Below are 24,349 nucleotides of genomic sequence, written 5' to 3'. Positions count from 1 at the left end.
TCTTTCTCTCTGTCTCTCTCAAAAGAATAAATTTAAAATCTTTTAAAATAAAATTTAAAGAGAGTGAGCACACAAGCAGGGGAGAGGAGCAGAGGGAGAGGAAGAAGCGGACTACCCGCTGAGCAGGGTGACCGACGCCGGGCTCATCCCAGGATCCCGGGACCACATCTGAGCCAAGGCAGACTCTTAACCGACTGAGCCATCCAGGCGCCCCTTAAGTCTGAAATCTTAACCAGAAACGCCCATTTGCTAACACCCTTCACCCCAGGTTTCTCCGTGTTTGAGCCCCACAATGAAGTGTGAACCTGGACAAGACAGCGTGTTCACTGATACACACCTATACCATTCCAGTTCTTCGTTACAAGGCCCCACAAGTAGAATCACTTACACCGACAACCAACGCTGACAGTCGGGCCCTCGGCCATACGCTTAATAACACAGACCGTGGAAGGGCCGGTTACTAAAGCCCAGATTTCCCCAGTGACCGAACCAAAACAAATCCGCAAAAAGGGAGTTTACTGGCCTCACAGGCGCCTCATTCCGGAGACACCCACCTGAGGCTGAGCTTCACTAGACTCCACCAGCAGTTACCAAAGACTGAACTCACTTCCCAAATTACCCAATCCCCGCGCTCCCTTAGCGGTCGCTAGGGACGCTTCAGGTTTGTCTTCGACCTCGCAGCGCTTCAGGAAGTTCTGGACACTGACGCGGCTCTATGACGCACCTGACCACGCCCACCTCGGCGATCTGGGCCCAAGAGGCTGAAGCGGCGGCTGCGGCCGAGCGCCAAAAGAAGAAATTGGAATCGATTTGGGATATCTTCTTGCCTTATCCGCCTTCTTGTTGGCTACAGCGCTGTAATGAATAAGTTTTCAGAGGCGGACCTTATCCAAGGCCCGCGTCGCCGGGTGGTTTTCTAGTTAGCCTTTGGGGAAGATGGCGGCGCCCGTGAGCCATTACAGAGGAGCACCGTGGGAGCAGCCATCTTTGCAGGAAGTGCAGTTCCCCTCGGTGGGGAAGACCTTGGGAGCTAAGGACAAGAGGAGCCTTGGACAGCCTACGAGGTTTGTAGGAGCCAAGGCGTTAGAGGGGTGGCGGTCAGACCATGGACGAAATAAGGGAGACTTCGAGTTCTGGTGAGATTTGAGAGTGGGGCGGAGTGGAGGTAAGAACAAGTAGCGCAATCTTTAAAAAAAAGGGGGGGGGCGCCTGGGTGACTCAGTTGGTTAGGCAACTGCCTTCGGCTCGGGTCATGATCCTGGAGTCCCGGGATCGAGGCCCGCATGGGGCTCCCTGCTCAGCGGGGAGTCTGCTTCTCCCTCTGATGCTCTTCCCTCTCGTGCTCTCTGGCTCTCATTCTCTCTCTCTCAAATAAATAAATAAAATCTTAAAAAAAAAAATTAGAACAAGTAGTGCAGTTCTGGATCAGGTAGGTCGGAGACCTGTCGAAAGGGCGGACTGATGGTGGAGGGAGGGGCTGCGGAAATAGATCTCCTCAGGGACCTGGTAGGGGCCTACCTAGCTAGGGAAGGGAGGAGGTGAGGCTTCAAATATACTCAAGTGTTTCCCCAAAATACCCGCGCACTCGAGAGTGATCAAATGATCATATATGCTACCATCTTTTTTTTTTTTTAAGATTTTATTTATTTGACAGAGAGAGACAAAGCGAGAGAGGGAACACAAGCAGGGGGAGTGCGAGAGGGAGAAGCAGGGAGCCTGATGGGGGGCTCGATCCCAGAATCTTGGGATCATGACCAAGCCGAAGGCAGACGCTTTACAACTGAGCCACCCAGGCGCTGCTATGCTACCATCTTGTTTGGCATCATTTCCAAGTAAAATAAAGACCACACTTAAGAAATATTAGCCATTATTTTATGCAGACAAAAGAGGTGGGGGTAGTGAAGGATATAATCTATACATCTTTTTTTTCCCCCCCAGGGTAATTTAGAATTATCTATACAGTTTAAATTTTTCATTCTCCTTGACCTAGAAATTCTAATGGTAAGAATCTTTGTTAAAAACTCTCTTTAGGGGCACCTGGGTGGCTCAGTTGGTTAAGCAACTGCCTCGGCTGGGGTCATGATCCTGGAGTTCCCAGATCAAGTCCCACATCGGGCTCCCTGCTCAGCAGGGAGTCTGTTTCTCCCTCTGACCTTCCCCCCCCATGCTCTCTCTATCTCAGTCTCTCTCTCAAATAAATAAATAAAATCTTAAAAAAAAAAAAAAGCTCTCTTTACAGGAGTACCTGGGTCGTTCAGTCGGTTGAACACAGACTTGATTTTGGCTCAGATCATTATCTCAGGGTTGTGAGACTGAGCCCAGTCAGGCTCCACACTCACTGGGGAGTCGCTTGAGATTCTCTCTCTCCCTCTCCACCTGCCCAGCCCCCCATGTGCTCTCACTCGGGCTCTCTAAAATAAATCTTAAAAAAAAAAAAAAACTACTCCATATAAACCATAGAAAATTTGGTAATGTTTTTATTTTTTTGAAGATTTATATTATTCTAGAGAGAGCCAGGGGAGGGGCAGAGGGAGAGGGAGAGAGAGAATTTCAAGCATACTCCCCAGAGGGTGGAGCTAGAGGCAGGAATGATCCTAGGACCCTGAGATACTGACCTGAGCAGAAATTCAGAGTCTGCCGCTTAACCAACTGGGCCACCCAGGCACCCCAAGTAATTTTTTTAAATTAGGAATAACCTGAATGTACATCAGCAGGCAAATAGTTTGGTAAATTAAACACATCTCTTCAACAGAACAAGCAGTCTGTGGCCATTAAAAAGCCAATTATAAAACTACCAGTATTTTTTAAATGACTTTTTGAAAAGATGAAATAGTCATCTCCACACAGTATTTATATAATCCCCTTATGGTAAAAATTCATACACATAGGTATTTCAAGATTTTGAATGGGTTAAAACATAATGTTAAGAATACTGGGACTTTGGGCTTAGAGATGGAGAGAATCTTTACTGAGTATATATCCACTAGATTCGAATTCAAAGATAAACAGCATCAAATATACTGCCTCATCCACTGCCACAGCTCCTCAAACGAGGGAACTCTAAAATGCAAGTCCTCCTCTCCAGACTGCTTTTCCCTTCTTCTCTCTAATCCAGCATCAGCATTACACAATAAATCAAGAACGGAGATGTGAGTTATCTGGACTGTAGATCACTGGAGGTTGATGTGAAAAACATCAGGGATCAACCCAAAACATAACCTATGTGTTATCTTCACATTCACCACCAGAAAATATAAAACTGCAAGTCTATAAAGTGCTTATATGCAGAGAAACATGGTTCTGCAGAGGGCCAGAAATTGGAGAACCTGGCCTAGTGAGGGAAAGCCTCACTGAAGAGATGACAATTGAAGATGATGGATGGAGTGACCAGAATATGAAGGGATGGGGAATTCTTTATTCACAAGGACTAAGAATACATTTTATTATTACCTCTTTTTCTGCTTTGACCTTTTATAACCTGTTATTAAGTCTCTCCGATCACAATGAAAACACTTTGGGGTGACAGTTCTTTAGAACCATATTTCCCTTCAGTGACAAAACAGATTTGATTAGCCCATTAATATATTCATTCACTTTTGAATCTAAATATAATTACGTTCCTTTTTTTTCCCTATGTGCTGGGAAATATAAAATCATGAAAACCAGCACTCTCCAGTATAACCTTCTGGTGTAATGGAAATCATGACAGAGATTCATTCAGTGTCACACCTTTTTTTGCTCATTGTCTCTGCTGTCCAGTTCTACAGCCACTAGTCACATGTGACTGTTGAGCAATTAAAATGTGGTTAGTGTGACTGAGGCAATGATTTTTCATCTTTCTGGTTTTGATTTTTTTTAAACATAAAAAGTTAATTAAAAAATACATTAAAATTTAAGTAAAGCCACTAAACTTAGGGAATTTATAATCTTAAGGAGATAAGAAATAGGCATTTTAAAAATAAGTTTGTGTTACAGTGCTCAACAAGCATAAGTCTTTCCCCCATCCCCCCAAATAATATACTCCTTCAACAATATATTGTCCTATTTCCTTGAACCAATGACTCATATCCATCTCACTTAATATAGATATTTACATTCTCTCACTAGAATAGCTGGTGTGTAAAGGTATCACTTAAAGATAATCCCATGGGGCACCTGGCTGGCTCAGTCAGTAGAGCATGCCACTCTTGATCTTAGGTTCATGAGTTCTACCCCATGTTGGGTGGAGCCCCCACTTAAAAAATGTTAAAGATAATCCAGTTACCTCAATGCTGTGTCCAGGAGACCATGGGCTTATTCTGTTTTGGTCACCACTGTATCCTCACTTCTTCAAACAGGACCCAGTACAAAGGAAGTATTTGACAAATACTTGGTAAATGAATGAACTGACTCAATCTAAAGCTGCAATTTCATAAGTGCCCCTAAGAGTTTTTAGCAGACATCCCAGTTCCTAATTAATCCTTCACCTTGGCCTGCAGAGACTGAATTGATATACACATGCTCCATATCCCACCCACCCAAGGTTAGCCCTTTCCTGATTTTTCTTTCATAGCAGCATTCCAGATACAAATTTTCTTGTATGTTTTTAAAATTCACCTACTTACTTCCTCTACTTAGTTGAACTCAGACTTCCTTTATGCCTTTAACAGATATAAAAGAGAAATTGATATGTATGTATTTGGGTTAACATCAGATTATGCCTGTGTATCAATGCATATTTTTAATAGGATGAGGAGATCAGGCTTTCCCAGCCTCAGCATTTATATAGTTCCTCTCAGTATATACTTTTCAGCCATACTATGACCTAGAAATTTTTCCTCAACCCTTCTCCACATAGAAGGTCTCTGAGCTTTCTCCTACTGGTTTTCTGCAACATAAAATAAGACATAATTGACCACTGAAGGCATAACTACATTCACTGCATTCATAAGGTTTCTGTCCTGTGTAAATCCTCTGTTGTCTCCTGAGGGTGCACATCTGGCTGCAGGCTGTCCCACTATGACCACATTCCTATTTGCTAAGAGCCCACTGATGTTTAGTGGCGTCTGACAAGCCACAGAAGGCACTTCCATAGTCACTGTATTGACAAGGTCTTTCTCCTGCATGGCACCACTAGTCTGTGATGAGCTGTGATTCTCTGAGGGAGGACTTTCCATTTTGACCGAATCTCCACATTTCTCTCTTGTGTGTATTCTCTTATGTTTAACAAGGCAAGACATGTAGGCAAAAGCTTTCCCACACTCATTACAGATATAGGGTCTTTCACCTGTGTGAGTTCTCTGATGGACAATAAGCTTTTGCTTTGTGGTAAAGGCTTTCCCACATTCACTGCATTCAAAGGGTTTCTCTCCCGTGTGAATTCTTTGATGTTTAATGAGACCTGACTTCTGGGAACAGGATTTTCCACATTCACTGCACACAAAGGGAGTCTTTCCTGTGTGAAATCTTTGATGTGCTATCAGGCATGTCTTCTGGATGAAGCCTTTCCCACACTCATTGCATATGTAAGGTTTCTCTCCAGTATGGATTCGCTGATGTACAATAAGATTTCCCTTCTGGATGAAGCCTTTTCCACATTCATTGCATATATATGGTTTCTCTCCTGTATGTGTTTTCTGATGTATATTGAGCCGCGATTTCTTCAGGAAGGCTTTGCCACATTCAGTGCATTCATAAGGTTTTTCTCCTGTATGTGTTCTCTGGTGTTCAGTGAGCATGAACTTTCTGGAGAATGCTTTCCCACACAGGCTACACCTGTGGGGTTTCTCTCCTGTATGAATGATCTGGTGATCAGTGAGCCAGGACTTCTTGATGAAGGCTTTCCCACATTCACTGCATACATGAGGCTTGTCTGTTTTTTGCGTTTTCTGATGCTTGATGAATTGGGACTTAGTACTAATGAGTTTTCTGCTTTCAGGGAATTTAATTTTGGGATGAAACTGTTCATTATTAGCATGTAGAAAGGATTTTCCATCTCCAGTAAGATCTTCAGCGTTCTTTATTTCATAGCTTCTGCTCTCGTGAAGTAAAGTTAAGTTTGGTTTCATAGTTTTTCCATGTAAGTCACACATATCATGATTTTGCCTTAACACGAAATGAGCTGTGCTCTGATGAACGTTATTTTCAAATGTCTTATGTTTGTGCCATCGTTCTAAGCTATTCTCCATGATTTCATTTTGTAAGTGCTCTGGCAAATAGTCATCAAGTTTCCAGGTTTCTAGAAAGGAAAAGAATAACAAATTCATTTATCATCTTGATTTGGACGAAAAACAATTAAAAGACTCCCTTGATGTCATATGTCTATTTGGTGATGACTCTATGAAATTAGTATCAATACAACTCCTGCATATCAGATAAAACAATAATATAAGTAACCCAAAAGATAAAAGTGGCATAAAAACAAGGTTGGATCATTCATAATAAATAAATACAGATTTGACTGATTTCTAAATGAGGCCTCGAAAAACATGCAGCGCCTGTGAAATACATGCAATTTCCCATGAGCAGACCACAGGTTGGAGGGCCACCTCATCCACACTGGTGAGAAACAGACTCATTCATGTCACAAATCCTTACTGAGGACTACTGTGCACAGGACATGGTGGTGCTCATGCTGGGGGGACACACAGAGTCCTCATGTTCAGGGAGCCTACACTGCAGTTTGGTAAAGGGACACAAGGAAGACAGCTGCATGTTGTGAAAACTGGTGTGAAGGAGCAATGGAGATGGAGAGAGATGCAGGAAATCAGGTGACACTGTGGAGGAAGACAGGCCTCCCTGGAGGATTCATTGTCTCAGTCAGCCTTGGGGAGCAACAATAATGATACAGGCTGGGCTCCAAGCACATGTCACCTACAACATCCAAAAGGGAACTCCTGGTTTCCCATCCCAAATCTCCTCCTCCACATCTCGCCTCCGTCACAGTGAATGATGACACCTCCGCTCTTCCCTTTAATCCGGAGAGAACTTCTCAGCACCTCCTGTCATCTGTGTCTCACTCATTCATAACCAGAACAAGACCAACACCAACGCCTTCCACCCTCCTGGAAGCCAGTCATTTTCTCAATCTACAGAGGCAGCCTCCTACTTGGCTTTCCTGTTCCTGCCCGGCCAGCTCCTGTCTGCTTTCTAGACAACAGCCAAAGTGATCCTGCCAAACATAAATTATATTGTGTCAAGCCTCCTCCACTCCAAACTCCCCAATGTTTTCTCATCTCATGAGGAATAAAATCAAGGTCTTCCCATGTCCATGAAAGACCCTTATGTGACCTGCTACCCCAACCCCCAGCCACTACCCCGTTGACCTTCTTTCCAGTCTTGCTCTGTCTACTCTTCGTAAATTCTGCAGACCATACTCCTGCCTCAGGCCTTTGAGTTTCCAGTTTTACTTGGGAACATTCCTTACCCAGGGAGCCTACTCACATCCCTCATCTACCTGCTCAAGTGTATATTAACACGGATTTCCTATTCCTCAGATCACAGGCAAGGCCAAGCACTCATTATTCAGTCATGCTGTTTTAATGTTCCTTACAGCTGTTTTCACCCCCAGAGCCTTACCTTCAACTTCCATCCATTCCTTCCTCTCACAAAGCCCATATTTACTTAAATGTCGAATCTCATCTGCCCTCTGTAATGACTACATCCAGAACGTGACCAACACTTCCCTTCCACCCATACCGAAGCCAACCAATCTGTCATCTGTTGTGCAACAGCCTCCTATATGGCACCCTGCCCACTACTGTCTATTGTCTATATAACAACCAGAGGGATTCTTTGAACACGTAATTATTTCCTGTTGTTCCAGTACTCAAGAACTGCTCATATTTTCTCATCTTACTAGAAATAAAATCATGACTCCTTGAAATGGATTACTTGAATGATCTTACTCTCCCTTCCCCCTGCTGTTACTGCCTCTTTGATCTTATTTCCATCATGTTCATGACAGCACACTCCACTCTGTCCACACAGCTCCTTAATGTTTCTCAAACACATTCCTGCTTTGGGCTTTTAAATTTGCTTTGCTCTCTGCTTGGAACACTCCCAATCCAGCAGCCTGCTAATTTCCCTCACCTCTTGGCTCTAAGGCACCTTATCAGAGGGGTGTTCCATTCCTAAAGAGGAGACCAAGCCCCTACTATTCTGTTATAGTGACTAAATTTTTATCACAGTACTTTTCACCCTCTACACATACTATTTATTTGTTTACTTTAATTTTTTTAAACCTTCTCTTAGAATGAAAGCTCTTGGTCTACTTGTATGCATTTTCTTACTGCTCCTACCCTCAAGCATACATTGCTATCAAAAAATAGTTTTTTAAAGGAATGAATGAAGGAAGCAATCACATGTACAGAACACAGTGGGGAGAGTGTAGGAGAGATGAAGAAACTCTTTTTGTGTGAGCAAGATAATATACTATGGAGATCACAGAAAGAATTTCATGTCATGTGACAGGTAATGTGGTTAACTGGGACTTAATGTCATCAGAATATGATGGAAAAAATATAAAAGTTTCAGGGAGGGGTGCCTGGGTGGCTCAGTCAGTTAAGCGACTGCCTTCAGCTCAGGTCATGATCCTGGAGTCCCGGGATCGAGTCCCGCATTGGGCTCCCTGCTCAGCAGGGAGTCTGCCTCTCCCTCTGACCTTCTTCCCTCTCATGCTCTCTCTCTACCATTCTCTCTTTCTCTCAATAAATAAATTAAAAAAAAAAATCTTTAAAAGTTTCAGGGAAATGAACCCAACAGTGTAACACCTACAATGAATGAGAAGAAAGTTCAAAATTAGTAGGGATTAAAGTAGGGATGAGTTATGATCTGACTTAGGTTAGAATGGAGAATGGAGGATGCTAAAATATCTTTTTAGCTAAAATTCATGAACAAGAGACTCCTTTAAAGAAGAGAGCTCTGCATATATGGAACATTTGAGATAATGTCTGGATGGCCAAGATGTAAGATGCACAGGAGTATAGAGAACCTAAACTTACAGAGGTTTTCTGGGAGGGAAGAGGATGAGAGTTCCTTGTACTTATTGGGAACTCGGGAGAGTTGCCAAGGGGATGAGTGAATTATACAGAACTAAAGTCTGGTGGATCACTTTGAGGAGATGTCAGTTTGAGAGTCTCCTGTAGGGAACAGAAGAAGCTTAGCTTATTAAAGAAACTTTGAGGTGCTTAGCTGGCCCAGTGAGAGGAGCATGTGACTCTTGATCTGAGGTTGTGAGTGGGAGTCCCACACTGGGTGTAGAGATTACTTAAATAAATAAAACAAGAGAGGGAGGGAGGGAGGGAGGGAGGGAGGAAGAAGGAAGGAAGGAAGGAAGGAAGGAAGGAAGGAAGGAAGGAAGGAAGGAAGGAAGGAAGGAAGGAAGGAAGGAAGGAAAAAAGATTTGAAAGGTTAGGAGACCAGATGGGAAAATGGAAAACAGAACCTCTGGAGGACCTCAAAGTGAGGACAAGGGCCCAGTGAAGATCAGTTTACTTTGGGGGCACAGCATCCAGGATGGGGAGGAGGTTAGGAAGGAAAAATCAACATTACCAATGGGACAGAAAGGTGCAGTACTTAGAAGACAGTGAGGAATTCAAAGTTTTCTGTTTGGGGAGAGGCCTCTGGACAGTGGACTTTTATGGCAAGGAAGGTAGAAGAGTATGAAGAAGAAGGGAAAGATCTGAGAATCCTAAGAAAAAGAGAACTATGCAAATAAGCAAAAAAAAATAAGATGTACGTAAAATAAAAATGGAATAGATCCCAGAATAGGTAAAAGGTACATTTTTCTCTAAATTCCTATGAAGAAAAAGAGGTCACACATCAGGAGAGAGATGCAGGAAGGCACTGCCTACCTAGCCTCCAACCCTCTCACAGCTGTGCCTCGTATCTGACCAACTAGAATATGATTTCCACACTCTGGCCCCCTCCTGGTTCTCTGACTCACCTGAATGGGATTGACAGGGGATGTCATCTTCCACTGTCCATGTTGGTTCTCCTTGATCCAACTTGGAGAGCACATCTTGCTTGCTGGTGTGAAAACCTGTTTGTGGGAAATGATAGAAGACAGAAGAAGGCTTGGGGTCTGGGAAGCCACAGAAATGTTATAGTTAAGGACAAAACAATTTTCACATTATAAAGGAAAAACATACTGCACTGTGTGTCTCCTCTACTGTTGACACTCTACTATAGTACTTTACTTCTGACACGTGCTACATGGGGTTTTCACACACCAAGGAATTCCCGTGACACCAGAGGACACTGACTGGGTGTCCAACAATTTAACTCAATTCTGACATTCTCCACCTCGTGATGGCTTCAGATCCCACAGGTTAGGAGTTCATTCCCACAAGACTGCACACCCTCTCCACTTCCCAGAGACTTCCCCAATCGCAAGTCCAAATTATTTCCTGGGCTTCTGATAGAATATGTATGGATCAGATGTTCCCATGGCCCCTTTTCAGAGCCAATTAATTTGCTGGAGCAACTCACAGAACTCAGTAAAAGTTTCCTTATTACATCACTGGTTTATTATAAACTCAGGCACAGCCCAGTGGAAGAGATACATAGTACAAGGTATGTGGGAAGGGTGTGGAGCTTCCATGCCCTCTCTGAGCACTTTTCCCACACCTCCTTTTGTTCACCAATTCAAAAGGTCTCTAAAACTGTCCTTTTGGTTTTTATGGAGATTTCATTAAGTAGGTATGATTAATTAAATCAAATCATTAGCCTTTGGTGACAGATTCAAACTCCAGCTCTTGTCTCCTCCCCAGAGGTGAGATGGAACTGAAAGTTCCAACCCTCTAATGATGGTCGCTTCCCCTGGCAACCAGACCCCCTCCTTAGGTTATATAGTGGCTTTCCAAAAATCACCTCTTTAACATAACTCAAATGTGCTTGAAAGCGTCTTGTTATATAAATAACAAAAGACACCCATTTTACCTTTATCCTCTTATAACTTAGGAAATCACAACTGTTATAGGACCTCTGTGCCAAAATTCGGGATGAAGACCAAAAATACATATATTTCATATATATGTATATATATATACATATATACATATCACACATATGTACAAAGTAATGGCTTGTACTCAGGAGAAGGGAGAATATACCCATGTCTCTGGAGCCAGGGAGGAGACTGAGAATCTCACTTCAGGGCAACACAGGCACTACAGAGCTTTAAGAAGCTGAGAAAGGAAAGGCCACTGATGGGGACCCTCTAAGTGACACTAGGGAGCTGTCCTCACCCACTGACACCAGGTTTCTATAGTTCTCCAACATCACGTCCCGGTACAGGTCCTTCTGAGCGGGGGCCAGGAGCTGCCACTCCTCCCAGGTGAAGTCCACAGCCACATCATCAAATGTCAGGGATTCCTGTTATAACAGTGTTTTCTAATGAAGTGATATCCTTTTGATGACACAGAAGAAATGTTAAAATTTTTCTGCTTATTTCCACTCTATAGGCTGTATCTAGATATCTAATGGGGGTTTATTTTGACACATTGTGGAAGAAGCAAATGCCTAATTAAATATTCTGTAATTGTGCACAGTCATCCATCCATTCATCCAATGAGAAGTTTCTATAACACGTAAAAGTTCAATTTTCTTGTTAACGTAGAAACACCACCCATATGTATATGACAGACAAAAGATATATGTATGTATATTTTTCAGACTAATGCAACTGATTTCTTACAGGCCTCTACAACTCTGTTAGGGAACAAAGGAAAGAATAAAACTGAAAGTCACCTGGGCCTGGGTCATTTGTTCTGCTCTCTGAAAACAGCTGGCAGTGGGCAAGCTCTGCCTTGTGTCTTCTGGATCTACTTTTAGTTTCTCTTCAGAAATCTCAGTCTCCGTCAGGCGTGCCCCCATAAAAACTGACACCACATCTTGTAACTTTTTCCTCCTTCACATAATCCTTTTGCTCCTGGGGCATCAGGACCTGTGGGTTGAGGAGACAGTGTGGTCTGAATGGTGCATTTCCTCTGGGTCCAGACGCTGTCACTGCTCCTGAGCACTCACCTTAACACATGCACACATTACTGCTAAGTATCCCTTTATTTGGTGCCCCAGAAGACTTATTTGTCTGACCAATAAAGCCTGAGGTTCTGAATGCAGCGGAGGTTTTCCTTCATTCTGTGATGTGTAAGTGGGGTGAGTGTGACACGAGAAGAGGAAAATGAGATCCACCCCAGCACCATGCCTCGGGGGAAGGGGAATCTCACACAGACCACTTTTATAAAACAGACCACACAGAAGGAGAGGATCGGGGCAGTGTTTTCCTTTAAGCCATGAGTGCTCAGGTACCTCTTCAAAGCTTCTGAACAGTCTGTGAGTACAAGCATTTCAGTTTGAAGGCCAATGTACTGAGCAAATAAGAGGCATTGTCTTACAAGTTATGTATTATTGCCTCATAATATCTTAGGAAGCTTTAAATGGATAAAGACATAAGTACAGAATATTGTAAATAAATTAGAGTGGTAAATGAAACTGAAGTGTTCTCAGATTCCTGTATCATTGGAGAAGAGTGTAAAAGTACTAATTAATATAAGAATTTGACAAAGGAAGGTTCCATGCTGTATGTTATCTCTAGTGTCATGATGAAAACTAACAACTGTCTTAATATACATAATTTTCGTGCTAACAGACGGGGGAAATATTATGACAAGAAATTCATCCAAAACAAGGCAAAAAAAAAAAAAAAGTAAAGAATAAGGAACTGTTTTTAAACAAAACATACTAAGAATTATATGAAGTATAAAAAAAACAAGGATTTCAGTAAATTAAACACAAACGTCTCAAGATAGTCCGACTGGACTAAAATTTAAAACCTAGTAACATGCTATAATAGGTTACATGTCTGAAACAATGATATGGAAAGCTCAGGAACAAAAGATTAGAAAAAGATATACCATGGAAGAGTAACCATACACAATCTGGTGTAACTATATTCTCAGACAAAATGGACCAGAAAGCCCATTATTTCTCTACAGAGAAAGAGAAACAACCCTCACTGGTTGAGAGGTTCAATTCACCATATTATAAAAATTGGCAATTTCTATTCACTTAACAATATAGCCTTGACATGTATATAGCAAAAATGGACCAAATGACAAGCATAAATCAATCATTCTAATAGAAGACTTCAAAACACCTCTCCCAGTAACTGACAGAACACCCTATCAACAGACAAAATCTATCAACAGCATTCTTTTGAGGAACATCAAAAATATCTGGTAAGTAGGAAGAAATATTGAAATCTTAAGACTTAAATAAATAGTAAGATGGACTATGACAATGACTCAGAAAACCAAGCATTTTATAGATGTCATGTCTCCGGGGCGCCTGAGTGGCTCAGTCAGTTAAGCGTCTGCCTTCAGCTCGGGTCATGATCTCGGGGTCCTGAGCCGAAGTCAGACGCTTAACCGACTGAGCCACCCAGGCGCCCCTAAGGTTGTCTTTTAAAAAAATGATGCAGGGACAATCAGATATCGAAGCTGGGGGTGAGGGGACAAGGAGATGGCTGAACCCCACCTCACATCATATACACAAATCACTGTAGGGGACAGCTATCAATGTTAATGAAAGATGCAAATCAGGGGCGCCTGGGTGGCTCAGTTGTTAAGCGTCTGCCTTCGGCTCAGGTCATGATCCCAGGGTCCTGGGATGGAGCCCCACATTGGCTCCCTGCTCCACGGGAAGTCTGCTTCTCCCTCTCCCACTCCCCCTGCTTGTGTTCCCTCTCTCGCTGTGTCTCTCTCTGTCAAATAAATAAATAAAATCTTAAAAAAAAAGATGCAAATCAATAAATCTTTAAGAATATAGAAAAATCTCTCAACGATATTAGGGTATGGAAAGATATTAAAACAGGCTACATAAACTATATTATAAAGCAAATGATATTCTACTGGAAGAATTATAAATGGTACAACCACTCTGTAAAACATTCTGGCATCACCTATTTTGGTTTAAGTTAAACACACCCTGAGACACAGCAATTTGACTCTGAGATATACATCTAAGCTATACCATCCTTCACACCAAAATAAGGACATATTTGAACCAAAAAACAGACAAGAATTTTCACAGCAGCATTATTTCTAACAATCCAAACTGCAAACAATACGTTTAATTAATAGGAAAACCTGCCAAATACTCAAAACATGAAATGCTATGTAGAAACTACAACATCTTCTTTTTTTCTTTTAATTTTTTTGACAGAGAGAGACACAGTGAGAGAGGGAACACAAGCAGGGGGATTGGGAGAGGGAGAAGCAGGCTTCCCACCGAGCAGGGAACCCGATGCGGGGCTCGATCCCAGGACCTCATGACCTGAGCCGAAGGCAGACGCTTAACAACTGAGCCACCCAGGCGCCACAGAAACTACAACTTCTATCCAGCTTGCAAGCTAAGAATGCTTTCCGTGTTTTTAAAGGATTGTACTACAAAAACATAGAAGCATAAGTGAGAGAATTTCTGTGGCATGCAACTCCTAAAATATTTACTGTGTATTCACAGAATATGCCCGACTCTTATTGCAGACCAAAAACAAATACACCTATGTGCAAAAACGTGAATCACTCTTAAAAATATTGAGCAAAAGCAGCCTCACATTTAAAGATGCATGAAGTATAATTACAATGACACACAGAAATAGGCACAACTAGATAAAATATGATTAGGAATGATTTTTTAAAATGATAAAACTATAGAGAAAAGCCTTAAAGTGCTTGATATCAACAGCAGGACGGTAATTACCTTTGGGTGTGAGGATGCATTAGAATCGGGAAGAGGCTCACAGCACATCACTGGGTGCTGGCAGCATTCTGTTTCTTGACCTGGGCAATGATGGCTTTATGTAAATATACATTACTTTTATACAGATCAACTTGTAGATCTTTTTTTTTTTTTTAAAGATTTTATTTATTTATTCATGAGAGAGGGAGAGAGAGGGCGAGAGAGAGAGAAGCAGAGGGAGAAGCAGGCTCCCAAGGAGCAGGGAGCCCGATGTGGGACTCGATCCCAGGACCCCGGGATCATGACCTGAGCCGAAGGCAGACGCTCAACCATCTGAGCCACCCAGGCACCCAACTTGTAGATCTTTTAAACTAACAAATAAACAGAAATGCTCAACAACACCAAAAGCCTGTTCTTTAAAAATACCAATACAGGGAAGGAAAAGATGGTGGAGGAGTAGGGGACCCTACTCCAACCAGTCCCCGGATGTGAACCAGACCACTGTGAACACCCACAAAATCAGCCTGAGATGTAAGAAGATATATCTGGATCTCTACAGAGTATCACAGGCGGTTGGTTTCAAGGTACGAAGTGGGGAGAGAGCCATGGGGATCCTGCACCCCCAGTTCCCAAAGCCTCCCACGCTGGGGACGGGGCACAGACTCGCAGACCAATAGCGGCAGGGAAAGGACTTTAGGGCAGCCCCCCAGACTGAAACCAGAGCAGCAGGGCCCCGCGTGCACACTGTGGGGTGGCTGGTGGTTTTAGAAGCACAAAGGGCAGAGATGTGCCCCCGAGCCCCAATCTGGAGGCGAGGTCTGGGAGCCCTGCTGAGGGGCACACAACCCAGGACGCTGCAGTTTATAGCAGCACAGACAGAAACAGAGAGAGTGTGGCCTGGAAAGCTCACTAAAGAACAGACTGCAATCTCTCTGTTCTGAGGTAGAGGACTGGAAACTATCTCTTCCGCTCTCAGAAGAGACGCAGAAAGCCGCCAGGGAAAGCCGCCAGAGAACAAAAGCCCCCCAAAACCGGTTTTCACTGAGCCAATCCCCCCCCCACACACACACAGGAGGCAGGGCAACTCTGCCCAAACAGGGTTGCCTGAGTAACAGCATGACAGGCCTCTCCCCCAGAAGACAGGCTGGGAGAACAAGAGGCCAACAACCCTAAAGTCCCTAGAAAACAGGTGCATCTTGCTTGGGTTGTGGTCAATAAGATGGACTCCGTACATTCCCTCAACCACTCCTCAACAGAATGACTAGGAGGAGGAACCCCCAAAATAGGAAAGACTCAGAGATTGTGACTTCTGCCACAGATTTACAAATGGATACAGATATAACCAAGATGTCAGAAATGGAATTCAGGATAGCAGTTGTGAAGACAATAGCTAGAATGGAGAAATCGATTAATGGCAACACAGAGTGTCTAAGGGCAGAAATGAAAGCTGAACTGGCATAGCTTAAAAATGCTATCAATGAGATCCAATCTAATCTAGATAATCTAACAGCTAGGGTAAGCGAGGCAGAAGAACGATTTAGTGATCTAGAAGACCAATTGATAGACAAGAAGGATAAAGAGGAGGCCAGGGAGAAACAGCTCAAAATCCATGAAAACAGAATCAGAGAAAGAAGTGACACCATGAAACGTTCCAATGTCAGAATTATTGGGATCCTTGAGGGGGTGGAGAGAGAGAGGACTAGAAGATATATTTGAGCAAATCATAGCTGAGAACATCCCTAATCTGGGGAATGAAACAAACACTGGTGTCTTAGAAGCAGAGAAGACGCCTCCCAAGATCAAGGAAAACAGGCCAATGGCCCGGCATGAAATAGTAAAACTCGCAATTCTTAGAATCAAGGAAACCATCCTAAGGGCAGTTAGGGGGAAGAGATTACTTATGTGCAGAGGGAGGAACATCAAAAGAACATCAGACCTATCCACAGATACCTGGCAAGCCAGAAACGGCTGGCAAGACATATTCAGGGTACTAAACGAGAAGAACATGCAGCCAAGAATACTTTATCCAGCAAGGCTGTCATTTAGAATGGATGGAGAGATGCAGAGCTTCCAAGACCAGCAGAAACTGAAAGAATATGTGACCACTAAGCCGGCCCTGCAAGAAATATTAAGGGGTGTTCAATAAAAGGAGAAAGACCTCAAGAGTCATACAGAACATAAATTTACAGAGACAATCTACAGAAACAAGGACTTCACAGGCAACATGATGACAATAAATTCATATCTTTCAATAATCACTCTCAACGTGAACAGCCTAAATGCTCCCATAAAATGGCACAGGGTTGCAGACTGGATAAAAAGACAGGACCCATCCATATGCTGTCTACAAGAGACTTATTTTGAACCTAAAGATATATCCAGACTGAAAGTGAAGGGATGGAGATCCATCTTCAATGCCAACAGACCTCGAAAGAAAGCTGGGGTAGCAATTCTTATATCAGAAAATTAGATTTTAAGCTAAAGACTCTATTTAGAGACACAGAAGGACACTATATCATTCTTAAAGGGTCCATCCAACAAGAAGATCTAACAATTGTAAATATCTACGCCTCCAACATGGGAGCAGCCAACTACATAAGCCAACTGTTAACCAAAATAAAGAGTCATATTGATAATAATATGTTAATTGTAGGAGACCTCAATACTCCACTCTCAGCAACAGACAGATCATCTAAGCAGAAAATCAACAAAGAAACAAGAGCTTTGAATGACACACTGACCTCATAGGTATATACAGAACATTCCACCCTAAAACAATAGAATACTCATTCTTCTCGAGCGCATACAGAACTTTCTCCAGAATAGACCACATACTGGGTCACAAATCAAGTCTCAACCAAAAGATTGAGATTATTCTCTGCATATCCTCAGACCATAATGCTTTAAAACTGGAACTGAATCACAAGAAAAAATTTGGAAGAAATTCAAACACTTGGAAGCTAAAGACAACTCTGCTCAAGAATGTTTGGGTCAACCAGGAAAGCAAAGACGAACTTAAAACAATTCATGCAAACCAATGAGAACGGAAACACATTGGTCCAAAACCTATGGGATACTACAAAGGCAGTCCTAAGGGGGATATATATATATAGCCATCCAAGCCTCACTCAAAAAATTAGAAAAATCCCAAATTCACCAACTAACTTTACACCTTAAAGAGCTAGAGAAAAAGTAACAAACAATGCCTAAGCCACGCATTAGAAGAGAAATAATTAAGATTAGAGCAGAGATCAATGAATTAGAAACCAGAAACAAAGTAGATCAGATCAACAAAACTAGAAGCTGGTTCTTTGAAAGAATTAATAAGATCAATAAACCACTGGCCAGAATTAGCCAGAAGAAAAGAGAAAGGACCCAAATTAATAAAATTATGAATGAAAGGGCAGTGATCACGAATAACACCAAGGAAATAGAAACAATTATTAGAAATTATTATCAACAACTATATGCCAATAAATTAATCAATGTGGAAGAAATGGATGTCTTTCTGGAAACCTATAAACTGCCAAGACTGAAATAGGAAGAAATTGACAACACGAATAGGCCAATAACCAGTAAAGAGATTGAAGCAGTGATCAAAAACCTCCCAATAAACAAGAGTCCAGGGCCTGATGGATTCCCTGGTGAATTCTACCAAACATTCAAAGAAGAAATAATACCTATTCTCCTGAAGCTGTTTCAAAAAATAGAAACAGAAAGAAAGCTTCCAGACTCATTTTATGGGGCCAGCATTACCTTAATCCCCAAACCAGGCAAAGACCCCATCAAAAAGGAGAATTTCGCACTGATATCCCTGATGAATATGGATTCCAAAATTCTCCAGAAAATTCTAGCTAATAGGATCCAACAATACATTAAAAGGATCATCCACCACTTACAAGTGGGATTTATCCCCAGGATGCAAGGGTGGTTCAACATTGGCAAATCAATCAATGTGATAGAACACATTAATAAGAGGAGAGAGAATAACCATATGGTCCTCTCAATTGATGCAGAAAAAGCATTTGACAAAATACAGCATCCTTTCCCGATTAAAACTTTTCAGAGTATAGGGATAGAGGGAACATTCCTCAAGTTCATAAAATCCATCTATGAAAAACCCACAGCGAATATCATCCTCAATGGGGAAAAGCTGAGAGCCTTTCACTTAAGATCAGGAACACTTCAAGGATGCCCACTCTCGCCACTATTGTTCAACATAGTACTAGAAGTCCTAGCAACAGACAAACAGACAACAAAAAGAAATTAAAGGTATTCAAATTGGCAAAGAAGAAGTCAAACTCTCTCTCTTCGCAGATGACATGGTACTTTATGTGGAAAATCCGAAAGATTCCACCCCCAAATTACTAGAACTCATACAGCAATTCAGTAATGTGGCAAGATACAAAATCAATGCACAGAAATCAGTTGCTTTCTTATATACTAACAATGCAACTGTAGAAAGAGAAATTAGAGAAACGATTCCATTTACAATAGCACCACAAACCGTAAGATACCTCGGAATAAACCTAACCAAAGAGGTAAAGGATCTATACTCTAGGAACTACAGAATACTCATGAAAGAAATTGAAGAAGACACAAAAAGATGGAAAAACATTCCATGCTCATGGATAGGAAGAATAAACATTGTTAAAACGTCTATGCTACCCAGAGCAATCTAGACCTTCAGTGCCAACCCGATCAAAATTCCAATGACATTTTTCAAAGTGCTGGAACAAATAATCCTAAAATTTGTATGGAATCAGAAAAGACCCTGAATCGCCAAGGAAATGTTGAAAAAGAAAAACAAAGCTGGGGGCATCATGTTGCCCAATTTCAAGCTATATTACAAAGCAGTGATCACCAAGACAGCATGGTACTGGCACAAAAACAGACATATAGACCAATGGAACAGAATAGAGAGCCCAGATATGGACCCTCAACTCTACAGTCAAATAATCTTCAACAAAGCAGGAAAAAATATGCAATGGAAAAAAGACAGTCTCTTCCTATGCTGGGAAAACTGGACAGCCACATGCAGAAGAATGAAACTTGACCATTCTCTAACACCCTACACAAAGATAAACTCAAAATGGATGAAAGACCTCAATGTGAGACGGGAATCCATCAAAATCCTAGAGGAGAACATAGGCAGTAACCTCTTTGACATCAGCCACAGCAACTTCTTTTAAGATACATATCCAAAGGCTAGTGAAACAAAAGCAAAAATGAACTTTTGGGACTTCATCAAGATAGAAAGCTTCTGCACAGCAAAGGAACCAGTCAACAAAACAAAGAGGCAACCCACAGAATGGGAGAAGATATTTGCAAATGACACTACAGATAAAAGGCTGGTGTCCATGATCTATAAAGAACTTCTCAAACTCAACATCCAAAAAACAAATAATCAAGTGAAAAAATGGGCAGAAGACATGAACAGACACTTCTCCAAAGGAGACATACAAATGGCTAACAGACACATGATAAAATGTTCATCAACATTAGCCATCAGGGAAATTCAAATTAAAACCACACTGAGATACCACCTTATACCAGTTAGAATGGCAAAAATTGACAAGGCAAGAAACCACAAATGTTGGAGAGTTTGTGGAGAAAGGGGAACCCTCTTACACTGTTGGTGGGAATGCAAGTTGGTACAGCCACTTTGGAAAACAGTGTGGAGGTGCCTCAGAAAATTAAAAATAGAGCTACCCTACGACCCAGCAATTGCACTACTGGGTATTTACCCCAAAGACACAGATGTACTGAAAAGAAGGGCCATATGCACCCCAATGTTCATAGCAGCAATGTCCGCAATAGCCAAACTGTGGAAAGAGCCAAGATGCCCTTCAACAGATGAATGGATAAAGAAGATGTGGTCCGTATATACAATGGAATATTACTCAGCCGTCAGAAAGGATGAATACCCAACTTTTGCATCTACATGGATGGGACTGGAGGAGATGATGCTAAGTGAAATAAGTCAAGCAGAGAAAGTCAATTATCATATGATTTCACTTATTTGTGGAACATAAGGAATAGCAAGGAGGACATTAGGAGAAGGAAGGGAAAAATGAAGGGGGGGAATCAGAGGGGGAGATGAACCGTGAGAGACTATGGACTCTGAGGAACAAACTGAGGGTTCTAGAGGGGAGGGGGGGTGGGGGGATGGGTTAGCCCAGTGATGGGTATTAAGGAGGGCACGTACTGCATGGAGCACTGGGTGTTATACGAAAACAATGAATCATGGATCACTACATCAAAAACTAATGATGTATTGTATGGTGAGTAACATAACATAATAAAATTAAATTAAAAAACAACAAAAAAAAATTTTTAAAAATTAAGATTACATTGAGGCAGAAAAAAATAAAAAAATAAAATTATTTTGATTCAGTTAAAAAAAAAACAACACTGAGACACCACCTTACACCAGTTAGAATGGCAAAAATTGACAAGGCAAGAAAACACAAATGTTGGAGAGGTTGTGGAGAAAGGGGAACCCTCTTACACTGTGGTGGGAATGCAAATTGGTACAGTCACTTTGGAAAACAGTGTGGAGGTGCCTCAAAAAATTAAAAATAGAGCTCCCCTATGACCCAGCAATTGCACTCCTGGGTATTTACCCCAAAGATACAGATGTAGTGAAAAGAAGGGTCATATGCACCCCAATGTTCCTAGCAGCAATGTCCGCAATAGCCAAACTGTGGAAAGAGCCAAGATGCCCTTCAACAGATGAATGGATAAAGAAGATGTGGTCCATGTATACAATGGAATATTACTCAGCCGTCAGAAAGGATGAATACCCAACTTTTACATCAACATGGATGGGACTGGAGGAGATTATGCTAAGTGAAATAAGTCAAGCAGAGAAAGTCAATTATCATGTGGTTTCACTTATCTGTGGAACATAAGGAACAGCACGGAGGACATTAGGAGAAGGAAGGGAAAAATGAAGGGGTGGAAATCGGAGGGAGAGATGAACCGTGAGAGACGATGGACTCTTGAGAAACAAACTGAGGTTTTTTTAGAGGGGAGAGGGGTAGGGGGATGGGTTAGCCTGGAGATGGGTATTAAGGAGGCCAAGTACTGCATGGTGCACTGGGTGGTATATGAAAACAATGAATCGTGGATCACTACATCAAAAACTAATGATGTATTGTATGGTGACTAACATAACATTATAAAATTAAGTTAAATTAAAAAAATAAAGACACAAAAAAATAAAAATAAAAATACCAATAAAACATACCCATTTGTAGTGAAAAGGATAACTCAGATAAAATAGACATTTTTTTTTGTCTTGAAAAAAATACTGTGAACATTTTTGGGTCACTAAGTTTGAAATGCTGGATGAAATCATAATTTTATGATCTAAACGTCCTGGAAACATGTTAATTCCAGACAATATAGCAGGCGAATTTTATGGGTAAGCAACTGGACACATACGTATGTCCACTACCACCTAATTGCTGAGTGGACCCAATACACTGAGATGAGAATAAATTATAAACATTGGAAACTGGAATGAAAATTAAGGTTATACTCAGACAATATCATCATGGACACGGAAAAAGAGATTCAAGGAATTAACTAATATAAAAGAGAAAATGCTCCTCCAGAAACCACTAAGCAGATTTTCGCATACAGCTGGCTACAACTGCACCATATAATATACTAAGCTCATTTCACAGAAATTCAGTCATTAGCAATGGGAACTGGAATCACCATCAATGACTAAGACCAACCAGTACTTACTAATAAACCGAGATATAGGTGACCTTGCAAGAGGGATGGATACTAAACAAAATGGAGATTCTGTTAGCAAAGAATAAAGTGTGAATGTATGTCAGGCAAGGAAGCACCAGTGTTCGCCGCTTCTATGTATTAAGAGGTGAGTGCAGGCGTTGACAAACATTTTCTGCAAAGGGATAGATATTACACATTTTCAACTTTAAGATCCCTGGCACAAGGACTCAGTTCTTCCTTTTCCCCGGGAAAGCTAACATAGACGACGTCTAACAGACGGGAAAGCTGCCATAGACGACGCCTAACAGAAGGGGGAGAGGGGTGGTGGTTTAGTCCCTCGGTCTGCAGTTAGTCAACCCCTGGACAAAAGACTTTAAAAAACAAACAAACAAACAAAAAACAGAGGGTTTCGAACTAATGTTCTGAGCTCTGCAGCCTTCTGTCCCAACAGCCGAGGTTGGAACCTCAACCCAAACTCCAGCCCCGGGTCCTCGGCGTCCAAAGCTTCGGCCCTCACATGCATCTCTCTGTACCAGACACTGATTACACACGCCCTTATTAATCCGAAACCCGAGCCAGACACCCCGATGTAATGAGCATCCACCCGGGCCCCAATATCACTGGGCCCCAAATTAAATCTCCCACCGGAACCAGACACTGCGATCAACGTCAATGATCCACATCGCCTGCACCACCGACAAGCGGACGGATGGGCAGAACCCCAACCTCTCGACAGCGCGGACACAGTGGTTGAGCTCTGTAGACCCTTCACCGTCTTAATCACCCCCAAAGTACCCTAACCACAGACAGGTGAGTCACAGACTCCCAGCTGGTTCCTTTCAAATACCCCTACTTTTGCGCTCGGCCCAATCGATCCCCGCCAATAATTCCACAGGCTCACCCTACTCCACTTCCACCCTGTGGACATCACGTCATCCTGTGAGAAACAAACCTCCTACGGGACAAAATATAAAGTAAAAACCAGAAAATCTTCAAGGGATTAAAAAAAAGCACACGGGACCTGATTTTCTCCAGACCAAAAGGAGAGTCTAAACCTAACACTTCCGCGAACTGCTTCTACTCCGCGGAACGTCGCCCAAACTTTTCGTCAACCTACGGCGGCCGAGGAGGACCCGAAGCCTTTGAAGAATGGTGAACCACAGCTAGCCGTATTTCCAGGGAGGCAATATGTCCGCGCCCGTTCGTTGTGGCTGTGGGGGCGGCCATGTTGGGACACCTGCCGTACACAAGGCAAAGGGGCGGGTTTGCGGCCACAAGCCAGGGAGGGCCGAGATTGTGAAAAGCCGTTCATATCTCATCCTCAACGTTTCCGCAGGTGCGGAAAATGGGTAGATTTACAGAGACTCAAGCTCTTGGAGGCAAAAATGGTGTGGGCTAAATCGTGTTCGCGGGCTGGACAGGAAGTAACAAGGTCAGGGTGTATATTATCCACTCTGTATTTTTAAAAAGGAAGTTTCAAAACAGTCAATAGAAGTTCAGGTGTGGATACTGCAGCAGAGAAGAAACTTCTGGAGAGAAAAAGTAATACATCTGGTAAACGGACACCCACGGAAAGCTTCTGGTGAAAAATTGCTTGCAGGAAGCGGTTTTTAAGAACAGAAAGATTTTGGGCAACTAGTACAGTGTTGTTGCGGGACTGTTGAGCACAGTGGTCAGGAAAGAATTCTTGAGAGGTACTCTGGTGCAACTTAGTAAGTTTATTTAAGTAGCCAGGGACAGGACCCCACCGTGGAAGGAGCTGCACTTTTGCTGTATGAAACTGATGGTTATATACTTAGTGCTCAAGGACGGGGGGACATGCCGGGAGTATTAGATCATTAATGTTTTCTTTGAATTTCTACTCCTAAAACTACATTTG

The 24,349-nt window shown here is 42.2% G+C and overlaps 1 protein-coding gene across 1 annotated transcript; it reads right to left on the bottom strand.

Moving 5' to 3' along the window:
• Window positions 1–1,611: 1,611 nt before the first annotated feature.
• ZNF350 (zinc finger protein 350) lies at window positions 1,612–23,557 on the bottom strand. The gene is made up of 5 exons (XM_035725245.1): window positions 23,372–23,557; window positions 11,731–11,926; window positions 11,229–11,355; window positions 9,926–10,021; window positions 1,612–6,217 (listed from the first exon to the last, which is right to left on the bottom strand). Exons 2-5 carry the CDS (start codon window positions 11,854–11,856, stop codon window positions 4,857–4,859), a joined length of 1,710 nt encoding a protein of 569 aa, XP_035581138.1. The 5' UTR covers window positions 11,857–11,926; window positions 23,372–23,557; the 3' UTR covers window positions 1,612–4,856.
• Between the last annotated feature and the right edge of the window lie 792 nt (window positions 23,558–24,349).

This window comes from Zalophus californianus, chromosome 17 (assembly GCF_009762305.2).
Source record: "Zalophus californianus isolate mZalCal1 chromosome 17, mZalCal1.pri.v2, whole genome shotgun sequence".
NCBI classification, from domain to species: domain Eukaryota; kingdom Metazoa; phylum Chordata; class Mammalia; order Carnivora; family Otariidae; genus Zalophus; species Zalophus californianus.
The sequence above is the reverse complement of the archived record's forward strand: the minus strand, read 5'-3'. Positions and strand labels throughout refer to the sequence as shown.

Excerpts from the sequence above, each read along its gene's own strand:
- ZNF350 (XM_035725245.1), bottom strand. The coding sequence starts at position 11,856 with ATGGGGGCACGCCTGACGGAGACTGAGATTTCTGAAGAGAAACTAAAA. Across the intron at positions 11,356-11,730 it reads AACAAATGACCCAGGCCCAG|GAATCCCTGACATTTGATGA; the intron begins GTGACTTTCAGT and ends CTGTTATAACAG. Across the intron at positions 6,218-9,925 it reads CCCCTGTCAATCCCATTCAG|AAACCTGGAAACTTGATGAC; the intron begins GTGAGTCAGAGA and ends TTTCCTTTCTAG.